Below are 25818 nucleotides of genomic sequence, written 5' to 3'. Positions count from 1 at the left end.
CACTGCAAAAAGTCAGTGTTCAAACACAAGAAAAAAAAAATACAAAAATGAGGGGTATTTTACTTGAACTAAGCAAAATTATCTGCCAATAGAACAAGAACATTTGGCTTTGTCAAGACTTCCCAAAACAAGTAAAATTAGCTAACTTCAATGAACCCAAAAATACTTTAAAATAAGTATATTCTCACTAATAACAAGTGCACTTTTATTGGTGGGAAAAAAAAGAGACCTTTTTGCTGATTATGAAGATGTTACGTGTTGTTTACACAACTTTTTGTGTGTTGTTGTTAGATTGGCAAAGTTCCACACACCGCATGTCTCGTCAATGTGGTTAAAAGTTGCTCCATTTGTCCTCATGGAGCTCATCTATTCCCCTCAGCTTGCTTTGCCACCTTGTACACTGTAAAAAGTCAGTGTTCAAACAAAAGAAAAGAAAAATACAAAAATGAGGGGTATTTTACTTGAACTAAGCAAAATTATCTGCCAATAGAACAAGAACATTTGGCTTTGTCAAGACTTTCCAAAACAAGTAAAATTAGCTAACTTCAATGAACCCAAAAATACTTTAAAATAAGTATATTCTCACTAATAACAAGTGCACTTTTATTGGTGGGGGAAAAAAAAAGAAACTTTTTTGCTGATAATGAAGATGTTACATGTTGTTTACACCCTTTTTGTGTGTTGTTGTTAGATTGCCAAAGTTCCACACACCGCATGTCTCGTCAATGTGGTTAAAAGTCGCTCCATTTGTCCTCATGGAGCTCATCTATTCCCCTCAGCTTGCTTTGCCACCTTGTACACTGCAAAAAGTCAGTGTTCAAACAAGAAAAAAAAATACAAAAATTAGGGGTATTTTACTTGAACTAAGCAAAATTATCTGCCAATAGAACAAGAACATTTGGCTTTGTCAAGACTTTCCAAAACAAGTAAAATTAGCTAACTTCAATGAACCCAAAAATACTTTAAAATAAGTATATTCTCACTAATAACAAGTGCACTTTTATTGGTGGGAAAAAACGAGACCTTTTTGCTGATAATGAAGATGTTACATGTTGTTTACACAACTTTTTGTGTGTTGTTGTTAGATTGGCAAAGTTCCACACACCGCATGTCTCGTCAATGTTGTTAAAAGTTGCTCCATTTGTCCTCATGGAGCTCATCTATTCCCCTCAGCTTGCTTTGCCACCTTGTACACTGCAAAAAGTCAGTGTTCAAACACAAGAACAAATAATAGGGGTATTTTACTTGAACTAAGCAAAATTATCTGCCAATAGAACAAGAACATTTGGCTTTGTCAAGACTTTCCAAAACAAGTAAAATTAGCTAACTTCAATGAACCCAAACATACTTTAAATAAGTATATTCTCACTAATAACAAGTGCACTTTTATTGGTAGAAAAAAAAGAGACCTTTTTGCTGATAATGAAGATGTTACATGTTGTTTACACAACTTTTTGTGTGTTGTTGTTAGATTGGCAAAGTTCCACACACCGCATGTCTCGTCAATGTTGTTAAAAGTCGCTTCATTTGTCCTCATGGAGCTCATCTATTCCCCTCAGCTTGCTTTGCCACCTTGTACACTGCAAAAAGTCAGTGTTCAAACACAAGAAAAAAATAATACAAAAATGAGGGGTATTTTACTTGAACTAAGCAAAATGATCTGCCAATAGAACAAGAACATTTGGCTTTGTCAAGACTTTCCAAAACAAGTAAAATTAGCTAACTTCAATGAACCCAAAAATACTTTAAAATAAGTATATTCTCACTAATAACAAGTGCACTTTTATTGGTGGGAAAAAAGAGACCTTTTTGCTGATAATGAAGATGTTACATGTTGTTTACACAACTTTTTGTGTGTTGTTGTTAGATTGGCAAAGTTCCACACACCGCATGTCTCGTCAATGTGGTTAAAAGTCGCTGAATTTGTCCTCATGGAGCTCATCTATTCCCCTCAGCTTGCTTTGCCACCTTGTACACTGCAAAAAGTCAGTGTTCAAACACAAGAAAAAATAATAGGGGTATTTTACTTGAACTAAGCAAAATTATCTGCCAATAGAACAAGAACATTTGGCTTTGTCAAGACTTTCCAAAACAAGTAAAATTAGCTAACTTCAATGAACCCAAAAATACTTTAGAATAAGTATATTCTCACTAATAACAAGTGCACTTTTATTGGTAGAAAAAAAGAGAAATTTTTGCTGATAATGAAGATGTTACATGTTGTTTACACAACTTTTTGTGTGTTGTTGTTAGATTGACAAAGTTCCACACACCGCATGTCTCGTCAATGTGGTTAAAAGTCGCTCCATTTGTCCTCATGGAGCTCATCTATTCCCCTCAGCTTGCTTTGCCACCTTGTACACTGCAAAAAGTCAGTGTTCAAACACAAGAACAAATAATAGGGGTATTTTACTTGAACTAAGCAAAATTATCTGCCAATAGAACAAGAACATTTGGCTTTGTCAAGACTTTCCAAAACAAGTAAAATTAGCTAACTTCAATGAACCCAAAAATACCTTAAAATAAGTATATTCTCACTAATAACAAGTGCACTTTTATTGGTAGAAAAAAGAGACCTTTTTGCTGATAATGAAGATGTTACATGTTGTTTACACAACTTTTTGTGTGTTGTTGTTAGATTGCCAAAGTTCCACACACCGCATGTCTCGTCAATGTTGTTAAAAGTCGCTCCATTTGTCCTCATGGAGCTCATCTATTCCCCTCAGCTTGCTTTGCCACTTTGTACACTGCAAAAAGTCAGTGTTCAAACAAAAGAAGAAAAAAATACAAAAATTAGGGGTATTTTACTTGAACTAAGCAAAATTATCTGCCAATAGAACAAGAACATTTGGCTTTGTCAAGACTTTCCAAAACAAGTAAAATTAGCTAACTTCAATGAACCCAAAAATACTTTAAAATAAGTATATTCTCACTAATAACAAGTGCACTTTTATTGGTAGAAAAAAAAGAGACCTTTTTGCTGATAATGAAGATGTTACATGTTGTTTACACAACTTTTTGTGTGTTGTTGTTAGATTGCCAAAGTTCCACACACCGCATATCTCGTCAATGTTGTTAAAAGTCGCTCCATTTGTCCTCATGGAGCTCATCTATTCCCCTCAGCTTGCTTTGCCACCTTGTACACCGCAGAAAGTCAGTGTTCCAAAACAAGAAGAAAACAAATTACAAAAATTAGGTGTATTTTACTTGAACTAAGCAAAATGATCTGCCAATAGAACAAGAACATTTGGCTTTGTCAAGACTTTCCAAAACAAGTAAAATTAGCTAACTTCAATGAACCCAAAGATACCTTTTAAAATAAGTTTATTCTCACTAATAACAAGTGCACTTTTCTTGGTAGAAAAAAAAAAGAAAGAAACTTTTTTGCTGATAATGAAGATGTTACATGTTGTTTACACCCTTTTTGTGTGTTGTTGTTAGATTGACAAAGTTCCACACACCGCATGTCTCGTCAATGTGGTTAAAAGTTGCTCCATTTGTCCTCATGGAGCTCATCTATTCCCCTCAGCTTGCTTTGCCACCTTGTACACTGCAAAAAGTCAGTGTTCAAACACAAGAAAAAATAATAGGGGTATTTTACTTGAACTAAGCAAAATTATCTGCCAATAGAACACGAACATTTGGCTTTGTCAAGACTTTCCAAAACAAGTAAAATTAGCTAACTTCAATGAACCCAAAAATACTTTAAAATAAGTATATTCTCACTAATAACAAGTGCACTTTTATTGGTAGAAAAAAAAAGAGACCTTTTTGCTGATAATGAAGATGTTACATTTTGTTTACACAACTTTTTGTGTGTTGTTATTAGATTGGCAAAGTTCCACACACCGCATGTCTCGTCAATGTGGTTAAAAGTCGCTTCATTTGTCCTCATGGAGCTCATCTATTCCCCTCAGCTTGCTTTGCCACCTTGTACACTGCAAAAAGTCAGTGTTCAAACAAAAGAAAGAAAAAATACAAAAATTAGGGGTATTTTACTTGAACTAAGCAAAATTATCTGCCAATAGAACAAGAACATTTGGCTTTGTCAAGACTTTCCAAAACAAGTAAAATTAGCTAACTTCAATGAACCCAAAAATACTTTAGAATAAGTATATTCTCACTAATAACAAGTGCACTTTTATGCTGATAATAAAGATGTTACGTGTTGTTTACACCCTTTTTGTGTGTTGTTAGATTGACAAAGTTCCACACACCGCATGTCTCGTCAATGTGGTTAAAAGTCGCTCCATTTGTCCTCATGGAGCTCATCTATTCCCCTCAGCTTGCTTTGCCACCTTGTACACTGCAAAAAGTCAGTGTTCAAACACAAGAAAAAATAATAGGGGTATTTTACTTGAACTAAGCAAAATTATCTGCCAATAGAACAAGAACATTTGGCTTTGTCAAGACTTTCCAAAACAAGTAAAATTAGCTAACTTCAATGAACCCAAAAATACTTTAAAATAAGTATATTCTCACTAATAACAAGTGCACTTTTATTGGTAGAAAAAAAAGAGACCTCTTTGCTGATAATGAAGATGTTACGTGTTGTTTACACAACTTTTTGTGTGTTGTTGTTAGATTGACAAAGTTCCACACACCGCATGTCTCGTCAATGTGGTTAAAAGTTGCTCCATTTGTCCTCATGGAGCTCATCTATTCCCCTCAGCTTGCTTTGCCACCTTGTACACTGCAAAAAGTCAGTGTTCAAACACAAGAAAAAACAAAACAAAAATTAAGAGTATTTTACTTGAACTAAGCAAAATTATCTGCCAATAGAACAAGAACATTTGGCTTTGTCAAGACTTTCCAAAACAAGTAAAATTAGCTAACTTCAATGAACCCAAAAATACTTTAAATAAGTATATTCTCACTAATAACAAGTGCACTTTTATCGGTGGGGAAAAAAAGAGACCTTTTTGCTGATAATGAAGATGTTACATGTTGTTTACACAACTTTTTGTGTGTTGTTAGATTGGCAAAGTTCCACACACCGCATGTCTCGTCAATGTGGTTAAAAGTCGCTTCATTTGTCCTCATGGAGCTCATCTATTCCCCTCAGCTTGCTTTGCCACCTTGTACACTGCAAAAAGTCAGTGTTCAAACACAAGAAAAAAAAAATACAAAAATTAGGGGTATTTTACTTGAACTAAGCAAAATTATCTGCCAATAGAACAAGAACATTTGGCTTTGTCAAGACTTTCCAAAACAAGTAAAATTAGCTAACTTCAGTGAACCCAAAGATACCTTTTAAAATAAGTTTATTCTCACTAATAACAAGTGCACTTTTATTGGTAGAAAAAAAAGAGACCTTTTTGCTGATAATGAAGATGTTACATGTTGTTTACACAACTTTTTGTGTGTTGTTGTTAGATTGGCAAAGTTCCACACACCGCATGTCTCGTCAATGTTGTTAAAAGTCGCTTCATTTGTCCTCATGGAGCTCATCTATTCCCCTCAGCTTGCTTTGCCACCTTGTACACCGCAGAAAGTCAGTGTTCCAAAACAAGAAGAAAACAAATTACAAAAATGAGGGGTATTTAATTTGAACTAAGCAAAATTATCTGCCAATAGAACAAGAAAATTTGGCTTTGTCAAGACTTTCCAAAACAAGTAAAATTAGCTAACTTAAATGAACCCAAAAATACTTTAAAATAAGTATATTCTCACTAATAACAAGTGCACTTTTATTGGTAGAAAAAAAAAAGAAAGAAACTTTTTTGCTGATAATGAAGATGTTACGTGTTGTTTACACCCTTTTTGTGTGTTGTTGTTAGATTGGCAAAGTTCCACACACCGCATGTCTCGTCAATGTTGTTAAAAGTCGCTCCATTTGTCCTCATGGAGCTCATCTATTCCCCTCAGCTTGCTTTGCCACCTTGTACACTGCAAAAAGTCAGTGTTCAAACAAAAGAAAAGAAAAATACAAAAATTAGGGGTATTTTACTTGAACTAAGCAAAATTATCTGCCAATAGAACAAGAACATTTGGCTTTGTCAAGACTTTCCAAAACAAGTAAAATTAGCTTACTTCAATGAACCCAAAAATACTTTAGAATAAGTATATTCTCACTAATAACAAGTGCACTTTTATTGGTGGGAAAAAAAGAGACCTTTTTGCTGATAATGAAGATGTTACATGTTGTTTACACAACTTTTTGTGTGTTGTTGTTAGATTGGCAAAGTTCCACACACCGCATGTCTCATCAATGTGGTTAAAAGTCGCTCCATTTGTCCTCATGGAGCTCATCTATTCCCCTCAGCTTGCTTTGCCACCTTGTACACTGCAAAAAGTCAGTGTTCAAACACAAGAAAAGAAAAATACAAAAATTAGGGGTATTTTACTTGAACTACGCAAAATTATCTGCCAATAGAACAAGAAAATTTGGCTTTGTCAAGACTTTCCAAAACAAGTAAAATTAGCTAACTTCAATGAACCCAAAAATACTTTAAAATAAGTATATTCTCACTAATAACAAGTGCACTTTTCTTGGTAGAAAAAAAAAGAAAGAAACTTTTTTGCTGATAATGAAGATGTTACATGTTGTTTACACAACTTTTTGTGTGTTGTTGTTAGATTGGCAAAGTTCCACACACCGCATGTCTCGTCAATGTGGTTAAAAGTTGCTCCATTTGTCCTCATGGAGCTCATCTATTCCCCTCAGCTTGCTTTGCCACTTTGTACACTGCAAAAAGTCAGTGTTCAAACACAAGAAAAAAAAATACAAAAATTAGGGGTATTTTACTTGAACTAAGCAAAATTATCTGCCAATAGAACAAGAACATTTGGCTTTGTCAAGACTTTCCAAAACAAGTAAAATTAGCTAACTTCAATGAACCCAAAGATACCTTTTAAAATAAGTTTATTCTCACTAATAACAAGTGCACTTTTCTTGGTAGAAAAAAAAAAGAAAGAAACTTTTTTGCTGATAATGAAGATGTTACATGTTGTTTACACCCTTTTTGTGTGTTGTTGTTAGATTGGCAAAGTTCCACACACCGCATGTCTCGTCAATGTGGTTAAAAGTCGCTCCATTTGTCCTCATGGAGCTCATCTATTCCCCTCAGCTTGCTTTGCCACCTTGTACACTGCAAAAAGTCAGTGTTCAAACACAAGAAAAAATAATAGGGGTATTTTACTTGAACTAAGCAAAATTATCTGCCAATAGAACAAGAACATTTGGCTTTGTCAAGACTTTCCAAAACAAGTAAAATTAGCTAACTTCAATGAACCCAAAAATACTTTAAAATAAGTATATTCTCACTAATAACAAGTGCACTTTTATTGGTGGAAAAAAAAGAGACCTTTTTGCTGATAATGAAGATGTTACGTGTTGTTTACACAACTTTTTGTGTGTTGTTGTTAGATTGCCAAAGTTCCACACACCGCATGTCTCGTCAATGTTGTTAAAAGTCGCTTCATTTGTCCTCATGGAGCTCATCTATTCCCCTCAGCTTGCTTTGCCACCTTGTACACTGCAAAAAGTCAGTGTTCAAACAAAAGAGAAAAAAAAATACAAAAATTAGGGGTATTTTACTTGAACTAAGCAAAATTATCTGCCAATAGAACAAGAACATTTGGCAGAAAATTTTTTTTTGAAGGTTAAAAATTATTTTCAAGGTAAAAAAAAATTTTAAGGTGAAAAAAATTTGTCACGGTAAACAATTTTTTTCAAGGTTAAAAATGATTTTTACCTTGAAAATCATTTTTTACCTTGAAAATCTTTTTTTTTTTTTAATCATTTTTTACCATGAAAATCATTTTTTACCTTGAAAAAAAAAATTTACCTTGAAAATCTTTTTTTTTTTTAATCATTTTTTACCTTGAAAATCTTTTTTTACCTTGAAAAAAAAATTTTTTACCTTGAAAAAATTTTTTTACCTTGAAAACATTTTTTTACCTTGAAAATCTTTTTTTTTTTTTAAATCATTTTTTACCATGAAAATAATTTTTTACCTTGAAAAAAATTTTTTACCTTGAAAATCTTTTTTTTTTAAATCATTTTTTACCTTGAAAATCTTTTTTTTACCTTGAAAACATTTTTTTATCTTGAAATATATTTTTTACCTTGAAAATCATTTTTTACCTTGAAAAAATTTTTTTACCTTGAATTTTTTTTTTTACCTTGAAAATCATTTTTTACCTTGAAAAAAAAAATTTTTTTACCTTGAAAATCATTTTTTACCTTGAAAATCATTTTTAACATTGAAAAAATCATTTTACCTTGAAATTTATTTTTACCTTGAAAATCATTTTTTTCTTTGAAAATCATTTTTTACCTTGAAAATCATTTTTTACCTTGAAAAAAAAATGTTACCTTGAAAAAAAAAATTTACCTTGAAAAATTTGTTTTACCTTGAAAAAATTTTTTACCTTGAAAATCATTTTTTCCCTTGAAAATCATTTTTTACCTTGAAAAATGTTTTTAATGTATTTTTTTTATTTATAAAACCTTGTTATAAGTATGTATAAGTACTTTTTGAGCACATGCAACAATATTGTGATAATAATGACAACTATGATCATTTTAGTGACAATAATCGTGTTATGATTTGGGTCCCATTTTTATAGTCTTTGGTATGACTCGGCCGGGGTTTGAACTCACAACCTACCCATCTCAGGGCGGACACTCTAACCACTAAGTAAACGCTAGTGCCATTATCTTGACATAATGATATGCGCTCGGCATTACATTTCTTGAAACCAGCAAACTTATACTAAAAACTAATTTATTATTCTTAATGGAAAGGCAACCGCTTGTTACTCTCGGGGTCTCCGAGCCGCTCAGGGAAATCATACAGTCCAAAAATGCATTTTTCCATCGACAACATGACATCATCGCGCCAAGTGCGTGCTCTTTCAGTCAATTTGTGCAATATATATATATATATATATACAGCCCGGCCCCCGGCCAAAAATGTTTAAATTGTAATTTTGAAGAATTCATCTGAATGTGCATGAACTATTTCTGTTCAAAATTGTTAGAAATGTTAAATGTTTAAATTTTAACTGTCAGTTTACTCTACTGTGCCAACTGTACTACTATATGAGTACCTATTTTCTATTGTTTCATTGAAAATAAAACAGCAAACACCACATTAGCATGCTATTGTTAGCATGATAACATAGGAAAAGTTGTACCTCTATGATGGCGCCAAGTGTCCATCCATCCATTTTCTACCGCTTGTCCCTTTTGGGAGTCGCGGGGGGTGCTGGAGCCTATCTCAGCTGCTTTCGGGTGGAAGGCGGGGTACACCCTGGACAAGTCGCCACCTCATCGCATGGCCAACACAGATAGACAACATTCACACACTAGGGCCAATTTAGTGCTGCCAATCAAGAAAGCTATTATTCTTAGCTTTATACGAATAAAATTAGCAAAAATGCTGGCATAAAATTTGGTATGCTAATGTTAGCATACTTCCAAGATGACGCCTACTATCAAAATCCATGGTTTTTAGGTTATACAACATTAGCTAAAAAGCTAGCTTACAACTTTAGCATGCTATCGTTAGCATGATGACTTTGAAAAAGTTAGCGTTCGTCTAAGATGGCGCCAGGTATCAAAAGCCATGATTTTTTTAGGTTTAAACAAATAAAAATAACTTTTGCTAAAATGTTAGCATGATGACATAGGAAAAGTCAGCATACTTGTAAGATGGCGCCAAATATCAAAAGGCATTTTTGGTTTAAAAGAGTACTAAAATGATCATGTTGGTCAGAATGATAGTAATAGGAAATGTTCGTATTATTGCAAGAGTGCCAGCAGCCATGTGGTTAGTGTTTGACGTGTTAACGCTTGGTAACTTGTAAGGCTGAAACGACGCGTCGACATAGTCGACGTCATCGGTTACGTAAATACGTCGACGCCGTTTTTGTGCGTCGGCGCGTCGCATATTTACGTCACACTACTGTCATGGCGGAGCGCAAAGCAGACGATGCGAGCGAGGGGAAAAAAGCACGTCAAAAGTGTCGGAGTATTTCAATAAACGGCCTAATAATGTTGTTGTATGCACACTGTGTCGAGCGGAAATGGCCTATCATAGCAGCACAACGGCTATGAACGAACATTTGAAAAGAAAACCCCCGACAGCGTTCTTGCCATCACCATCAACAAGTCAATCGTCCGCGTGCGTATACGTTGTCATTATTACACAAAAACATGAATGTGTCATTTGTATCTGCGTTGTAAATTCATAAACTAAAGCACCGTTTGCTCTGAGAGGCGCGTTTGGCGTGCCTGTTCAGTGTTTACAAAGACGCGCTCCTCTTTAACGCTGTGGAGAGGCGGCGGCGGCGAGCGAGCGGCGAGGCGGGGCGCGCCGGGAGCGACGCCGCAAGAGACAGGGGACGACGAGCGAGCGAGGAAGAGGAGCTGAAAAGCGAGGAAAGAAAGAGAAAAGAGTTGGAAGAGAAAAGACTTTGTGTAAAATGAAAAGATTGTAAACCTGGCAAAGCCGTCTGGCGTTCAGTCTGTCGGTCCTGAAAGAACCCCACGGCACAAGACGTGTCACAAACGCTAACGTTAATTAGTTGTGCAAATACCTTTTACAACATTAACAGTTACATATACTATGTACAAACCAACAATTAACTTTCACTTTAATCATACTATCATTGTTGTGTTATTAAGCAAAATAAGCAATACTTTTACTTTTGTTGAAATGTTTACACTGTACACTTTTTTGTATTGGATGTTTAGCTTTATTTTTGCACATTTTAGCAAATAAGCAATACTTTTACTTTTGTTGAAATGTTTACACTTGTTACAGAATATTTCCGTTTTGCACTTTTTTGTATTGGATGTTTATCTTTATTTTTGCACATTTTAAAGCAAAATAAGCAATACTTTTACTTTTTAAATGCTTATACTATTCCAGAATATTAAGATTTGCACTGGATGTTTACTTTTATATTTGCACATTAAAAAGCAAATAAGCTACTTTTAATTTTGTTAAATGTTAAAAGTTTTAAATGTTTACATTGTTACAGAATATTTTGTCATGTTGTTGTCAATGTTGACTGAGTGGCCATACTTTTTTTTTTGTAAATAAAAGCCATGCCTTTTGAAAAAAACTGGCCTACTTTTTTTTTTTCCCTCTTCATTTTAAATAAAAAAAATAATCGGTAAAAGGAAAAATAATCTATAGATTAATCGAAAAAATAATCTATAGATTAATCGAAAAAATAATCTATAGATTAACCGATTAATCGGAAAAAAAAATAATCTATAGATTAATCGATAGAAAAATAATCGTTAGCTGCAGCCCTAGTAACTTGTGTGTTTCCTCAGACTGCAGTGTGCCCAGCAAGCTGTCCTGGCATTACCTTGAAGCCTTGTGTCGCACAGAGAAGCTCCACTGTGAAGATTTGGGCATTACCAAAGCCAACGCCAAGGATTATGAGGTGGAGTTCCTCTGCGACTTCAAGAAGAATAAGGTACGCCGCCATCATTCGTATTTTTGCCTCATCATCTTTGACGTGGTAAGGATCGATTTCCGTGGGAGTGAAACGGTGTGGTCAAAGTTCTTATCCGACTACTTCCGGTGCAGTTCAGTAATGATGTGAGTCGAGACGCAGCAATTAACCGCTTTGACTATTAACTAGTGATGGGTTGATGAGGCGTCATGAAGCGTTTCGACACATTGCAAAACTGTATTGATACTGTGTCGATACTGTGTCACTAAATACTGACATCTGCTGGACATTAAAAATCCCTACAGGCAACCTAAGGACCGACTCAACTGACACTGATTTTATGACCTAGTATATACCATTGGCGTTGTTAGGCCTATTTTAGGGGGTCTAAAGCCCCCCTAAAATATTCTTAAGCCCCCCTAAATAATTTTGTGTTTTTTTGTTTTTTTTTTACAAATAAATGCCGACATATTCATTATAAAGTGGCCCAAATATGAGTAAATAATCATATAACCTGTTATTATTCACTCAGTTTCCCCCCACTTCGTAGCGTAAGGTAGAGAGCCCCTTTAGTGCGTCGGTATCCAATCCATTCCACTTGTTCATATAGAAAATGCCCACATCACTCAAATTCCAGCCCGCATTTTCTCTGCGACCTTGCTTGCGGTCCTGCAGGTGTACGAAGCACATTATCTTCCTTTACAATGAGTGAAGCTGCACAAAACCTTGTGTGTGCAATTGTAAATCATTTCTTTTTTAAGTTTTGTGTTTCTTGTAGAATCTATATAAAGTATTATACATTAGCCTATTGTTAAAATAATGAAAAAAAACATAATTAAATATATTTGTTTTATTGTATTGTTACATTAATAGCTGTTTTATTATTATAGGATGGCTTGTTAAACATTTAATAGGATTTTCAGAGGGAGGAAAAACCAAGACATTTGATATAAAATGTAAAATGAATAAATACATAAAAAGAAAAAGAAAATATATGGTTAAAAGCCATCGTCCCGGGGAGCATTTCATTTCGTCCCGTGCATTTAAAAAAAATAATAATAATAACAATGAATAATTTCTAAGTCTTTGTTAGCCGTTTGTGAAGTTTTGTGCTCGTGCGTAACATTCGCTCGCATCCTGTGCATCTCCTGGGGGCAAAGCCCCCCCTGTCCTTAAAAGCTAGTGACGCCCCTGGTATATACAATAATATAAACCAAGTCATTGTATTTCATTTAGGATTATTTCATAACTTCATTTAAATAAAAATATATTTTTTATCTTTTTTTAGATACAGTCAATAAATAGTGTGAACATGTATCATAACATGGAAATCTAAGAGAACATGTTGTGAATGAGGATGATTGTGGACTGGGAAATTATTATTTTTTTTTTTTTACACATTTTTATTTTTTTTAAAAACAGTTTTTCCAACGTATTCGATTTTAGACGCTTTCTCTTCTTAGTTATTATTTCTCCGGCTGTAGAAAAGAGCCGCTCACAGGGCACAGAGGAGGCGTCAGTGCAACACAGTTGGCGTATCGGTCACGTGACCAAAACAGCTCATGATCGGTCACGTGACTTTCTAAAAGCGGTACGCGCACCGACACAGGGTTTCGCTCTATGAGCTCGACACATGCGCCGATGCATCGGTGTTGCCGGACCCATCACTACTATTAACCCTGATTAAAAACGTCAAGGTTATTTCATCGCAAAGGCACCGAATGTTTCAGTCCTCCTGCTTCAATCGCTATAAACAGACATTACGCTAATACAGTAAAACCTCCATTTAAGGACTTATTTGTATAGTGAAACCCAATTTCTCCATAAGAAATGATGTAAATATGAATAATGGGTTCCAACCTGGACACTTTGAACACAAAACAAGGTGCTGTATCAGACCTGGGCAAAGTAAGGCCGGGGGCCACTTAAGCTTTTCAATCTGGCCCTCCGGACATTCCCATATTATTATTTTTTAGATCTTTAAGATGGAAAGTGTAGCTGCCATTATGATGTGCAGTGATGTTTTCCAATTACAGCAAGTCTTGAACTATACAAAGTCAGAGACAGACGCGGAACAAAGTTCTAAAGCTTAGTGTTGTATCAGAATATTTTTTTTGACCTTCGCGTTCATATTTTGCTGTTTGTTGCATTTTTGTTGCGTTTCGCTTCATTGTACAAACCCCGTTTCCATATGAGTTGGGAAATTATGTTAGATGTAAATATAAACGGAATACAATGATTTGCAAATCCTTTTCAACCCATATTCAATTGAATATGCTACAAAGACAACATATTTGATGTTCAAACTGATAAACATTTTTTTTTTTGCAAATAATCATTAACTTTAGAATTTGATGCCAGCAACACGTGACAAAGAAGTTGGGAAAGGTGGCAATAAATACTGATAAAGTTGAGGAATGCTCATCAAAGACTTATTTGGAACATCCCACAGGTGTGCAGGCTAATTGGGAACAGGTGGGTGCCATGATTGGGTATAAAAGTAGATTCCATGAAATGCTCAGTCATTCACAAACAAGGATGGGGCGAGGGTCACCGCTTTGTCAACAAATGCGTGAGCAAATTGTTGAACAGTTTAAGAAAAACCTTTCTCAAGCAGCTATTGCAAGGAATTTAGGGATTTCACCATCTACGCTCCGTAATATCATCAAAGGGTTCAGAGAATCTGGAGAAATCACTGCACGTAAGCAGCTAAGCCCGTGACCTTCGAACACCTCAGGCTGTACTGCATCAACAAGCGATATCAGTGTGTAAAGGATATCACCACATGGGCTCAGGAACACTTCAGAAAACCACTGTCAGTAACTACAGTTGGTCGCTACATCTGTAAGTGCAAGTTAAAACTCTCTTATGCAAGGCAAAAACCGTTTATCAACAACACCCAGAAACGCTGTCGGCTTCGCTGGGTCTGAGCTCATCTAAGATGGACTGATACAAAGTGGAAAAGTGTTCTGTGGTCTGACGAGTCCACATTTCAAATTGTTTTTAGAAACTGTGGACGTCGTGTCCTCCGGACCAAAGAGGAAAAGAACCATCCGGATTGTTAAAGGTGCAAAGTGTAAAAGGCAGCATGTGTGATGGTATGGGGGTGTATTAGTGCCCAAGACATGGGTAACTTACACATCTGTGAAGGCACCATTAATGCTGAAAGGTACATACAGGTTTTGGAGCAACATATGTTGCCATCCAAGTAACGTTACCATGGACGCCCCTGCTTATTTCAGCAAGACAATGCCAAGCCACGTGTTGTATCAACGTGGCTTCATAGTAAAAGAGTGCGGGTACTAGACTGGCCTGCCTGTAGTCCAGACCTGTCTCCCATTGAAAATGTGTGGCGCATTATGAAGCCTAAAATAGCACAACGGAGACCCCCGGACTGTTGAACAACTTAAGCTGTACATCAAGCAAGAATGGGAAAGAATTCCACCTGAGAAGCTTCAAAAATGTGTCTCCTCAGTTCCCAAACCTTTACTGAGTGTTGTTAAAAGGAAAGGCCATGTAACACAGTGGTGAAAATGCCCTTTCCCAACTACTTTGTCACGTGTTGCAGCCATGAAATTCTAAGTTAGTTATTATTTGCACAAAAAAAAAAAAGTTTATGAGTTTGAGCATCAAATATGTTGTCTTTGTAGCATATTCAACTGAATATGGGTTGAAAAGGATTTGCAAATCATTGTATTCCGTTTATATTTACATCTAACACAATTTCCCAACTCATATGGAAATGGGGTTTGTAAAATATGTCGATCAAAAGGGGGTGCGGCGTTCATATGTTGTCAATATTCAGTGTTTTATCCTTCATAGTTAATATTTTAAATCCCACATTCTTTATTTTCATGTACATTCTGGGTGTCTCATTCAGTAAAAAAAATTAAAATTCCATTCCGTTTTTTAAGGCGGTCTGTCATAACGTTTTTAAGCATTCATTCAGACATTATTGTGAGGTTTTGTATTAGTGTTCCTAAAAATCAGATATGCCGGCCCCCAGAGACATTTTTGTCTCTAAATTTGGCCCCCCTGAGTCTTAAATAATTGCCCAGGCCTGTGCTATATAGTACTGTACATCAAACAATCATAACATGAATCTACTTCCTCTTGATTAACAAGACAAACAAACTTAATTGTTTGATTAACAAGACAAACAAACTTATTATTATATTTATATTTATTTTTATTTTATTATTTTATTTTTATTTTATTTTATTTTATTTTATATTTATTTATATTATATTATATTGATTAACAATTGTTTGATTAACAAGACAAACTGTTTGACAAATTGTTTGACAAATTGTTTGATCAACAAGACAAACAAACTTATTATTATATATTGTATATTTATATATATATTTTATATATATATATATATATATATAATTATATATATTATATATAAAATTATTGCCCAGGCCTGTGCTATATAGTACTGTACATCAAACAATCATAACATGAATCTACTTCCTCTTGATTAACAAGACAAGCAAACAAGCTACTGTCATCTGCATGCGCTGCTCTGTCAACAGAAATTCCTACGATTCCCTCACAAACGATCAGAAATCACACAAATCCTTAACTTTAGCAATCATATTGCTACAATAATAAACATTTAAAAAAAGTAAAATTAAATTGACATTGGCAAAGGAGCAGACAGTGGGAAAACAGGTAGCGGGAGGGAGGGGCCGCGTGTGTGTGCCTTGAAAGAGGCGCCACTGAACGAGAGTTATTTTTCTACGCTGTGAAATAAGTCTGCTTTGGCATATTTTTTTAAGAAAAGTCCCTTCTCATCACAATTACAATTTGCTGTGCTACGAAGCCTGCTTTGTCGAATCTTCCATACATGTGAGCGCCATTAATTTACCCCTCGCAGATATATATACAGGTAAAAGCCAGTAAATTAGAATATTTTGAAAAACTTGATTTATTTCAGTAATTGCATTCAAAAGGTGTAACTTGTACATTATATTTATTCATTGCACACAGACTGATGCATTCAAATGTTTATTTCATTTAATTTTGATGATTTGAAGTGGCAACAAATGAAAATCCAAAATTCCGTGTGTCACAAAATTAGAATATTACTTAAGGCTAATACAAAAAAGGGATTTTTAGAAATGTTGGCCAACTGAAAAGTATGAAAATGAAAAATATGAGCATGTACAATACTCAATACTTGGTTGGAGCTCCTTTTGCCTCAATTACTGCGTTAATGCGGCGTGGCATGGAGTCGATGAGTTTCTGGCACTGCTCAGGTGTTATGAGAGCCCAGGTTGCTCTGATAGTGGCCTTCAACTCTTCTGCGTTTTTGGGTCTGGCATTCTGCATCTTCCTTTTCACAATACCCCACAGATTTTCTATGGGGCTAAGGTCAGGGGAGTTGGCGGGCCAATTTAGAACAGAAATACCATGGTCCGTAAACCAGGCACGGATAGATTTTGCGCTGTGTGCAGGCGCCAAGTCCTGTTGGAACTTGAAATCTCCATCTCCATAGAGCAGGTCAGCAGCAGGAAGCATGAAGTGCTCTAAAACTTGCTGGTAGACGGCTGCGTTGACCCTGGATCTCAGGAAACAGAGTGGACCGACACCAGCAGATGACATGGCACCCCAAACCATCACTGATGGTGGAAACTTTACACTAGACTTCAGGCAACGTGGATCCTGTGCCTCTCCTGTCTTCCTCCAGACTCTGGGACCTCGATTTCCAAAGGAAATGCAAAATTTGCTTTCGTCAGAAAACATGACTTTGGACCACTCAGCAGCAGTCCAGCTGGTGTCGGTCCACTCTGTTTCCTGAGGTCCAGGGTCAACGCAGCCGTCTACCAGCAAGTTTTAGAGCACTTCATGCTTCCTGCTGCTGACCTGCTCTATGGAGATGGAGATTTCAAGTTCCAACAGGACTTGGCGCCTGCACACAGCGCAAAATCTACCCGTGCCTGGTTTACGGACCATGGTATTTCTGTTCTAAATTGGCCCGCCAACTCCCCTGACCTTAGCCCCATAGAAAATCTGTGGGGTATTGTGAAAAGGAAGATGCAGAATGCCAGACCCAAAAACGCAGAAGAGTTGAAGGCCACTATCAGAGCAACCTGGGCTCTCATAACACCTGAGCAGTGCCAGAAACTCATCGACTCCATGCCACGCCGCATTAACGCAGTAATTGAGGCAAAAGGAGCTCCAAACAAGTATTGAGTATTGTACATGCTCATATTTTTCATTTTCATACTTTTCAGTTGGCCAACATTTCTAAAAATCCCTTTTTTGTATTAGCCTTAAGTAATATTCTAATTTTGTGACACACGGAATTTTGGATTTTCATTTGTTGCCACTTCAAATCATCAAAATTAAATGAAATAAACATTTGAATGCATCAGTCTGTGTGCAATGAATAAATATAATGTACAAGTTACACCTTTTGAATGCAATTACTGAAATAAATCAAGTTTTTCAAAATATTCTAATTTACTGGCTTTTACCTGTGTGTATATATATATTTTTTCTTCCACAGCCATCAATGATGTCACTGGCCAGAACATGTATTTTACAATAACTTAAAAACGGTAATGGCCCAAAAAAAAATGTTACACCACAAATGAGCAGCAGTGTTATTTTCACATGAGCAATTACAAGGGGGGGCCAACTTCACACAGGTGATGCATAATAATCATGAAACCGTGCTTATTACTCAGACTATAATCCCAGAGTCCTCATCTCTAATTGTTGCATCCCCAAATGTGAGTTGTACAATTACTGACTGACAATGTGTGTTTTAGGGTGAAGAATTTTACCTGGTAAAATGGAGGGGCTTTCCAGAGTCGGTCAACACCTGGGAACCTAAAAGGAACCTTAAATGCCCCAAAGTGATAAAGCAGTTCCACCTAGACCTGGATCAGGTGCTCAGGCGCCAGAAAAGACGAAGCGTCCCTAAAAAGCTGGATAAGGAAATCTCAGCCTTCTTAGTTTTGAAAGCTAAGCTACGTCAGCGATTGGAACGCTGGGAGGTTCAGCTCAACCAAACATGCAACCATCCCGGTCGCATCTATGTCAGGAACGACGTGGACCTGGAGGGTCCCCCGAAGAACTTCACCTACATCAACCAATACAAGGCGGGCCCTGGCATTGTTTTTGATGAAATGGCCGTGGGCTGCGAGTGTAAAAACTGCTTAGAAGAGCCGGTGAACGGTTGCTGTCCCGGCGCGTCCTTGCACCGTGTTGCCTACAACGAACTTGGCCAGGTTCGGGTGCGGCCAGGAAAGCCCATATACGAGTGCAACGCTCAGTGCCTCTGTGGCCCGGGCTGCCCCAACAGAGTGGTGCAAAAAGGCATTCAGGTCGACTTGTGTATCTTCAAGACCGACAACGGCCGTGGATGGGGAGTTCGCACTTTGCATCACATAAAGAAGAACACGTTCGTCATGGAATATGTGGGAGAGGTAAGAAAAGAACTTTCATCATTGGAACTATGCAGGATCGAATAGGGCTGCAACGATTAATCGATGAGGGAAAAGAAGCTTCTATTGATTATTTACTGACTGTAAATAAAGAACGGATAAAATCTGGACTGCATAAAAGAAGATAAAACAAGTTAAATAGAAGGTAAAATGTAAATAAATGGTAAATAGAAGGTAAAATGAAGTAAACCGAATCAAATAAAAGGTAAAAGCATACCTGCCAACTACTCCGGTTTTCCCGTAATTAGTATGGTTTTCATCAACCTATTCCGGGTTACGGTTGCAGTGATAAAAAATATGGTTTTTCATTAATTAAAAAAAAATGTTTTTTTTAAAGTTTTATTCACGAAATCGCGTAACAACAATGACAATCGACACTGCTTCCCGTAACTTCCTATCGAGCCATTCCGAATGCCATGCGCGAGGCTATTTATGCACGAGGCACCAGTTGCCATTGTTTCCAAACGAGCGAACGATCATGGAATCAGCCGGAGAAAAAATCGCAAACGAGTCTTAAACCGAAAAGAAAACCGCAGTCATTCCGTGAAGAATATTCAAAAGCCTATCCGGGAATAATTATCCGTTCCAAAAAAGGGTGAAAACTACGCGAATTGCACCTTGTGCAGACAAGATTTTTCGATCGGACACGGAGGAATTAGCGATGTAAAAGACCACGTTGGGACAAAAAAACACAAGTCTAATGCCGTTGCTAGCGATACAAGTGGAAAACTTTCAACGTTTTTCGGATTTTAGCCACAAAAAGGTAATGACACCAATGTTATCTATTGGAATAGTTTAGTATTGTTATACTGTTAAAAGTGTTTATACTATTTATGCTTTCAAGTCCAAGTCGAAGAAAAAGAAGTATGTCCTTAATATTTTTGCAGTGCTATTTCTGTTGAAAAGTTCAAATGATTACATTAGAGATGTGATGTGCCACTTTTCAAGTGTCTGATGGCTTCAATTAATTTTCATTAATTTTTCATATTTTGAATTCTTTTGAAAGGCTTCCAAAAAAACTACATTTGAATTGTAATTCCATGCTATTGACAGGACTATTAATTTTAATGAAGTTAGCTTACCATGTTTACAGTATGATAATTGTGATAGAAATGTGAATTTTAGGCACAGAATATTTTTTACAATTGAACAAGGCAGTAGATTATACAAGCTTGGACAGAAAGTTAATAATGACACCAATTTTTTTTTTAATGCAATTGTTTAGTACTGTTTTACCATTTGTTTACTGTAAAAAGTGTTTATACTTTCAATGAACAAATTGAAGTCTTGTGAAAGGTTGACAGGATAACTGGCATTAACTGTCAAAATAATTTCAAACTATTGAAGTTAGCTTACAGAATAAACATGTCAATCAACCCATATGATTTTTGCTGTAATATTTTTGTTTTGAAAAGTCACTGTGACTGATAGAAAAGTGATGGTTTTAGCAACATTTTAACCTGTCTGAATGCTAATAATCATTTTGCGTCGGGGGGCGAAGCTTGAACCCCCCACCAGGATTTTGTCCTGGACCTCCCGGGGCCTGCGGCCCCTGGACCCTGGCTACTAGGTTTTTCTGATTTCAAAAGTTGGCAGGTATGCCATTAGAGACATCATATTTGTGCCAATATTACAGCGGACATCAGTCTGACATTATATGAGCTACTCATGAAAAATGTGGTCTTCTTCTGGCAAAACACTACCGCTGGCGCCGCCAAAATCAACCTCACGTGGTCCTTTAATACCGTGACAATATCGTACCGTGGCATTTTGATACTGTTACATCCCTACAGTATGGAGAAATAAATTCCATTCTTGTTTCTTCCAGATCATCACAACGGAGGAAGCAGAGAAACGAGGTCACATTTACGACAGCCAAGGCTCGACGTACCTATTTGACCTGGACTATGTGGACGACGTGTACACAGTGGACGCTGCTCACCAAGGCAACGTCTCTCACTTTGTCAACCACAGCGTGAGCGTTTTCAACTGCATCTTTATTCCATTTGCTTCTGTGTCTCGCTCACACCCTTTTGTCGTATTTGCAGTGTAACCCAAACCTGCAAGTGTTCAATGTGTTTATTGACAACATCGATGAGAGACTCCCACGAATCGCTTTGTTTTCAACGCGGTCCATTCGGGCAGGAGAGGAACTGACATTTGACTACAAAATGCAAAGTAAGTCCACTTGCAGTTGTACTTCAAGTCGAAGGACCCTTCAGTCAGGAGTAAAGATGGAACGTTTTATGGAAAAAGGAACAATTATAGTTATTTTGCACTATTGACTTTATTTTCCTCAAAATGTATATAATGAAAGGGACTAATTTAAATATTGAATTGATATATTTACACAGCCATCATGTGTTTGTGTCTGTTTATAATTGTGATACAAAATGATTTATAAAAGTTGAAGTACCGTATTTTCCGCACCATAAGCCGCCCTGGGTTATAAGCCGCGCCTTCAATGAACGGCATATTTCAAAACTTTGTCCACCTATAAGCCGCCCCGTGTTGTAAGCCGCATCTAACTGCGCTAAAGGAATGTCAAAAAAACAGTCAGATAGGTCAGTCAAACTTTAATAATATATTAAAAACCAGCGTGATGTGGGCGCGCATGGAGTCGTATATCAACATGGACGGAGCTGCGTGAAAAAAGCCACCCGGCCTCTTCGCGTAAACTTCCCTTAACCACTCGCTCATCTTTTCTTCATCCATCCATCCCTTCGAGTTAGCTTTTATGATGACGCCGGCTGGAAAGGTCTCTTTTGGCAAGGTCTTCCTTTTGAATATCACCATGGGTGGAAGTTTCTGGCCATTAGCATGGCAAGCTAGAACCACAGTGAAGGATGACTTCTCATTCCCTGTGGTGCGAATATTCACCGTACGTGCTCCCGTTGTATCCACAGTGCGGTTCACAGGAATATCAAAAGTCAGTGGAACCTCGTCCATGTTGATAATGTTCTCTGGCCGGATCTTTTTTTCAGCTATCTTGTTTTTACAATATGCACGGAAAGTAGCCAGCTTTTCTTGAAAGTCTTTAGGCAGTTGCTGTGAAATAGTAGTCCGTGTGCGGATGGAGAGATTGCGTCTTTTCATGAACCGGATCCCTGTCGCTTAGTAGGAGCCATTTTGTGGTCTTTACAGATGTAAACACACAAAGGAAATGAAACGTAATATCCGCGCGCTTCTTCTTCTTCTACGCGGGCGGGTGGTTGCTTACAGTAGAAGAAGAAGCGCTTCCTGTTCTATGGGGGCGGGTGCTTACCTTGGCGGTTGCTTGCGTAGAAGAAGAAGCACTTCCTCTTCTACGGGGAAAAAAGATGGCGGCTGTTTACCGTAGTTGCGAGACCGAAACTTTATGAAAATGAATCTTAATATTAATCCATATATAAAGCGCACCGGGTTATAAGCCGCACTGTCAGCTTTTGAGTAAATTTGTGGTTTTTAGGTGCAGCTAATAGTGCGGAAAATACGGTACATGAGCCGCTGTTTAGACTGCAACCGGACGTGACTTCACGTGCAACAAAGGTATCAAAATATGGCACAGTTTGGTTTTACGTGACTCGATACTCGGCGGTACCGACGGAATTTGGTCGGTGCCTATAAAAATACTGAATTCGGTACCCATACCTAGTTATATGTAACGGTATACATAAGCAGCCAAATTTGGAGATTTTGTAACCTATTTTGAAATATTTCTATTATCATTTTTATGCCAAATAATGTATCGTGATCGCAGGAGGCTGCAATATACAGGTAAAAGCCAGTAAATTAGAATATTTTGAAAAACTTGATTTATTTCAGTAATTGCATTCAAAAGGTGTAACTTGTACATTATATTTATTCATTGCACACAGACTGATGCATTCAAATGTTTATTTCATTTAATTTTGATGATTTGAAGTGGCAACAAATGAAAATCCAAAATTCCGTGTGTCACAAAATTAGAATATTACTTAAGGCTAATACAAAAAAGGGATTTTTAGAAATGTTGGCCAACTGAAAAGTATGAAAATGAAAAATATGAGCATGTACAATACTCAATACTTGGTTGGAGCTCCTTTTGCCTCAATTACTGCGTTAATGCGGCGTGGCATGGAGTCGATGAGTTTCTGGCACTGCTCAGGTGTTATGAGAGCCCAGGTTGCTCTGATAGTGGCCTTCAACTCTTCTGCGTTTTTGGGTCTGGCATTCTGCATCTTCCTTTTCACAATACCCCACAGATTTTCTATGGGGCTAAGGTCAGGGGAGTTGGCGGGCCAATTTAGAACAGAAATACCATGGTCCGTAAACCAGGCACGGGTAGATTTTGCGCTGTGTGCAGGCGCCAAGTCCTGTTGGAACTTGAAATCTCCATCTCCATAGAGCAGGTCAGCAGCAGGAAGCATGAAGTGCTCTAAAACTTGCTGGTAGACGGCTGCGTTGACCCTGGATCTCAGGAAACAGAGTGGACCGACACCAGCTGGACTGCTGCTGAGTGGTCCAAAGTCATGTTTTCTGACGAAAGCAAATTTTGCATTTCCTTTGGAAATCGAGGTCCCAGAGTCTGGAGGAAGACAGGAGAGGCACAGGATCCACGTTGCCTGAAGTCTAGTGTAAAGTTTCCACCATCAGTGATGGTTTGGGGTGCCATGTCATCTGCTGGTGTCGGTCCACTCTGTTTCCTGAGATCCAGGGTCAACGCAGTCGTCTACCAGCAAGTTTTAGAGCACTTCATGCTTCCTGCTGCTGACCTGCTCTATGGAGATGGAGATTTCAAGTTCCAACAGGACTTGGCGCCTGCACACAGCGCAAAATCTACCCGTGCCTGGTTTACGGACCATGGTATTTCTGTTCTAAATTGGCCCGCCAACTCCCCTGACCTTAGCCCCATAGAAGATCTGTGGGGTATTGTGAAAAGGAAGATGCAGAATGCCAGACCCAAAAACGCAGAAGAGTTGAAGGCCACTATCAGAGCAACCTGGGCTCTCATAACACCTGAGCAGTGCCAGAAACTCATCGACTCCATGCCACGCCGCATTAACGCAGTAATTGAGGCAAAAGGAGCTCCAACCAAGTATTGAGTATTGTACATGCTCATATTTTTCATTTTCATACTTTTCAGTTGGCCAACATTTCTAAAAATCCCTTTTTTGTATTAGCCTTAAGTAATATTCTAATTTTGTGACACACGGAATTTTGGATTTTCATTTGTTGCCACTTCAAATCATCAAAATTAAATGAAATAAACATTTGAATGCATCAGTCTGTGTGCAATGAATAAATATAATGTACAAGTTACACCTTTTGAATGCAATTACTGAAATAAATCAAGTTTTTCAAAATATTCTAATTTACTGGCTTTTACCTGTATATCGCGGTATAGATTTTAGGCCATATCGCCCATCCTTAGCATTGGGTTGATTGAAGACAATCGCTTGTCTCTTGTTTACTTGTGCCTTTTTTGTTTAAGTCCTATGAATGACTGATGACGAGTCCAATGTATGTCCTCATGCCGTAAGTCAGCTAAAGTAGACTCCAGCCTCAACGTCCTCATCATTGTGACGTTGAACGGAGAAAGAATACATAAACAATATTGGACATTAGACAAAACTATTGGTTCTAGTCTGAAACTTTTCTTTTGCTTCCAGTTGATCCAGTAGACACAGAAAGCTCCAAGATGGACTCCAGTTTCACCCTAGCAGGCGTCTCCAGTTCTCCAAAGAAAAGGGGTCGGGTGGAGTGCCGCTGTGGATCGGATTCGTGTAGAAAATACCTGTTCTGACACGGGAGGGGTGGTAACAGAAATACCGCTATCTGTACACATCTTTGAACATTGTACATATTAGTGTTTTTCAGTCAAAACTTTGTTTCAATTGCAGATTTTCTTATAAAAAAAAAAAAAATGTTCCCAACTTAATACAAAATGTGCATCATAGTTTAAAATTTCAATGGACTTCATGTTATTAAATGTTGAAAGTTTTTTTTATCATAGTAAAAGCCAAGTTATTTTAATAATTCAAAGTTCCCAATGTGACGTGCATTAATTAAAGTTAAAGTAGCAATGATTGTCACACACACACTAGGTGCGGTGAAATTTGTCCTCTGCATTTGACCCATCCCCTTGATCACCCCTAGTAATGTCACCACAGCTGCTACACCTCAACTGTCAGTGTGGTAATTCTGTGCTTTTCTTGCTGATTAAATCTTGGGCGTCTACAAAAAAAACCCACAAAATGATTCCGCCTTTCTGGTTCACCCTGGATGAGCTGGCTTTTAAATGACAAGTGCCCACTGCTTGACAGTGTTGGTGTTCTGTTCTGTCTCACTCCCTATAACGTCTCAGATTTTGTCAGAACCAGTTGGATTCATACCTTTGACTACAGCTCGGTAGATAATAATTTAAAAAAACATTTTTTGATGTACAATGGTACCTCAGGATATGAGTTTAATTTGTTCTGTGTCCTCAAAAAACTTTTATCGCGAAATAGCCTCACCCATTGTGTCAAATTATTCGGTGCTTGGCCCCACTAAAGCAGCACAATTTTAACATGCCTTTTAAAAGAAAAACATACTTTTATATAATAAGTATTACCGTATTTTCCGCACCATAAGCCGCCCTGGGTTAAAAGCCGCGCCTTCAATGAACGGCATATTTCAAAACTTTGTCCACCTATAAGCCGCCCCGTGTTATAAGCCGCATCTAACTGCGCTAAAGGAATGTCAAAAAAACAGTCGGATAGGTCAGTCAAACTTTAATAATATATTAAAAACCAGCGTGATGTGGGCGCGCATGGAGTCGTATATCAACATGGACGGAGCTGCGTGAAAAAAGCCACCCGGCCTCTTCGCGTAAACTTACCTTAACCACTCGCTCATCTTTTCTTCATCCATCCATCCCTTGGAGTTAGCTTTTATGATGACGCCGGCTGGAAAGGTCTCTTTTGGCAAGGTC

The 25818-nt window shown here is 37.3% G+C and overlaps 1 protein-coding gene across 1 annotated transcript in view; it reads left to right on the top strand.

The window, feature by feature from the left end:
• The window catches only part of suv39h1a (SUV39H1 histone lysine methyltransferase a), a 29936-nt gene extending 4850 nt beyond the window's left edge, over positions 1-25086 (top strand). The window contains exons 2-6 of the mRNA XM_061970246.2: positions 11297-11442; positions 18207-18866; positions 20713-20859; positions 20933-21062; positions 24515-25086. Of these exons, the coding sequence (XP_061826230.1) occupies positions 11297-11442; positions 18207-18866; positions 20713-20859; positions 20933-21062; positions 24515-24648 (1217 nt within the window). The 3' untranslated portion in view covers positions 24649-25086. The remainder of the gene's footprint in view (positions 1-11296; positions 11443-18206; positions 18867-20712; positions 20860-20932; positions 21063-24514) is intronic.
• Positions 25087-25818: the final 732 nt, after the last annotated feature.

The sequence above is a fragment of the Nerophis lumbriciformis genome, linkage group LG01 (genome assembly GCF_033978685.3).
Source record: "Nerophis lumbriciformis linkage group LG01, RoL_Nlum_v2.1, whole genome shotgun sequence".
NCBI classification, from domain to species: domain Eukaryota; kingdom Metazoa; phylum Chordata; class Actinopteri; order Syngnathiformes; family Syngnathidae; genus Nerophis; species Nerophis lumbriciformis.
This window is presented reverse-complemented; position numbering and strand designations above follow the sequence as displayed.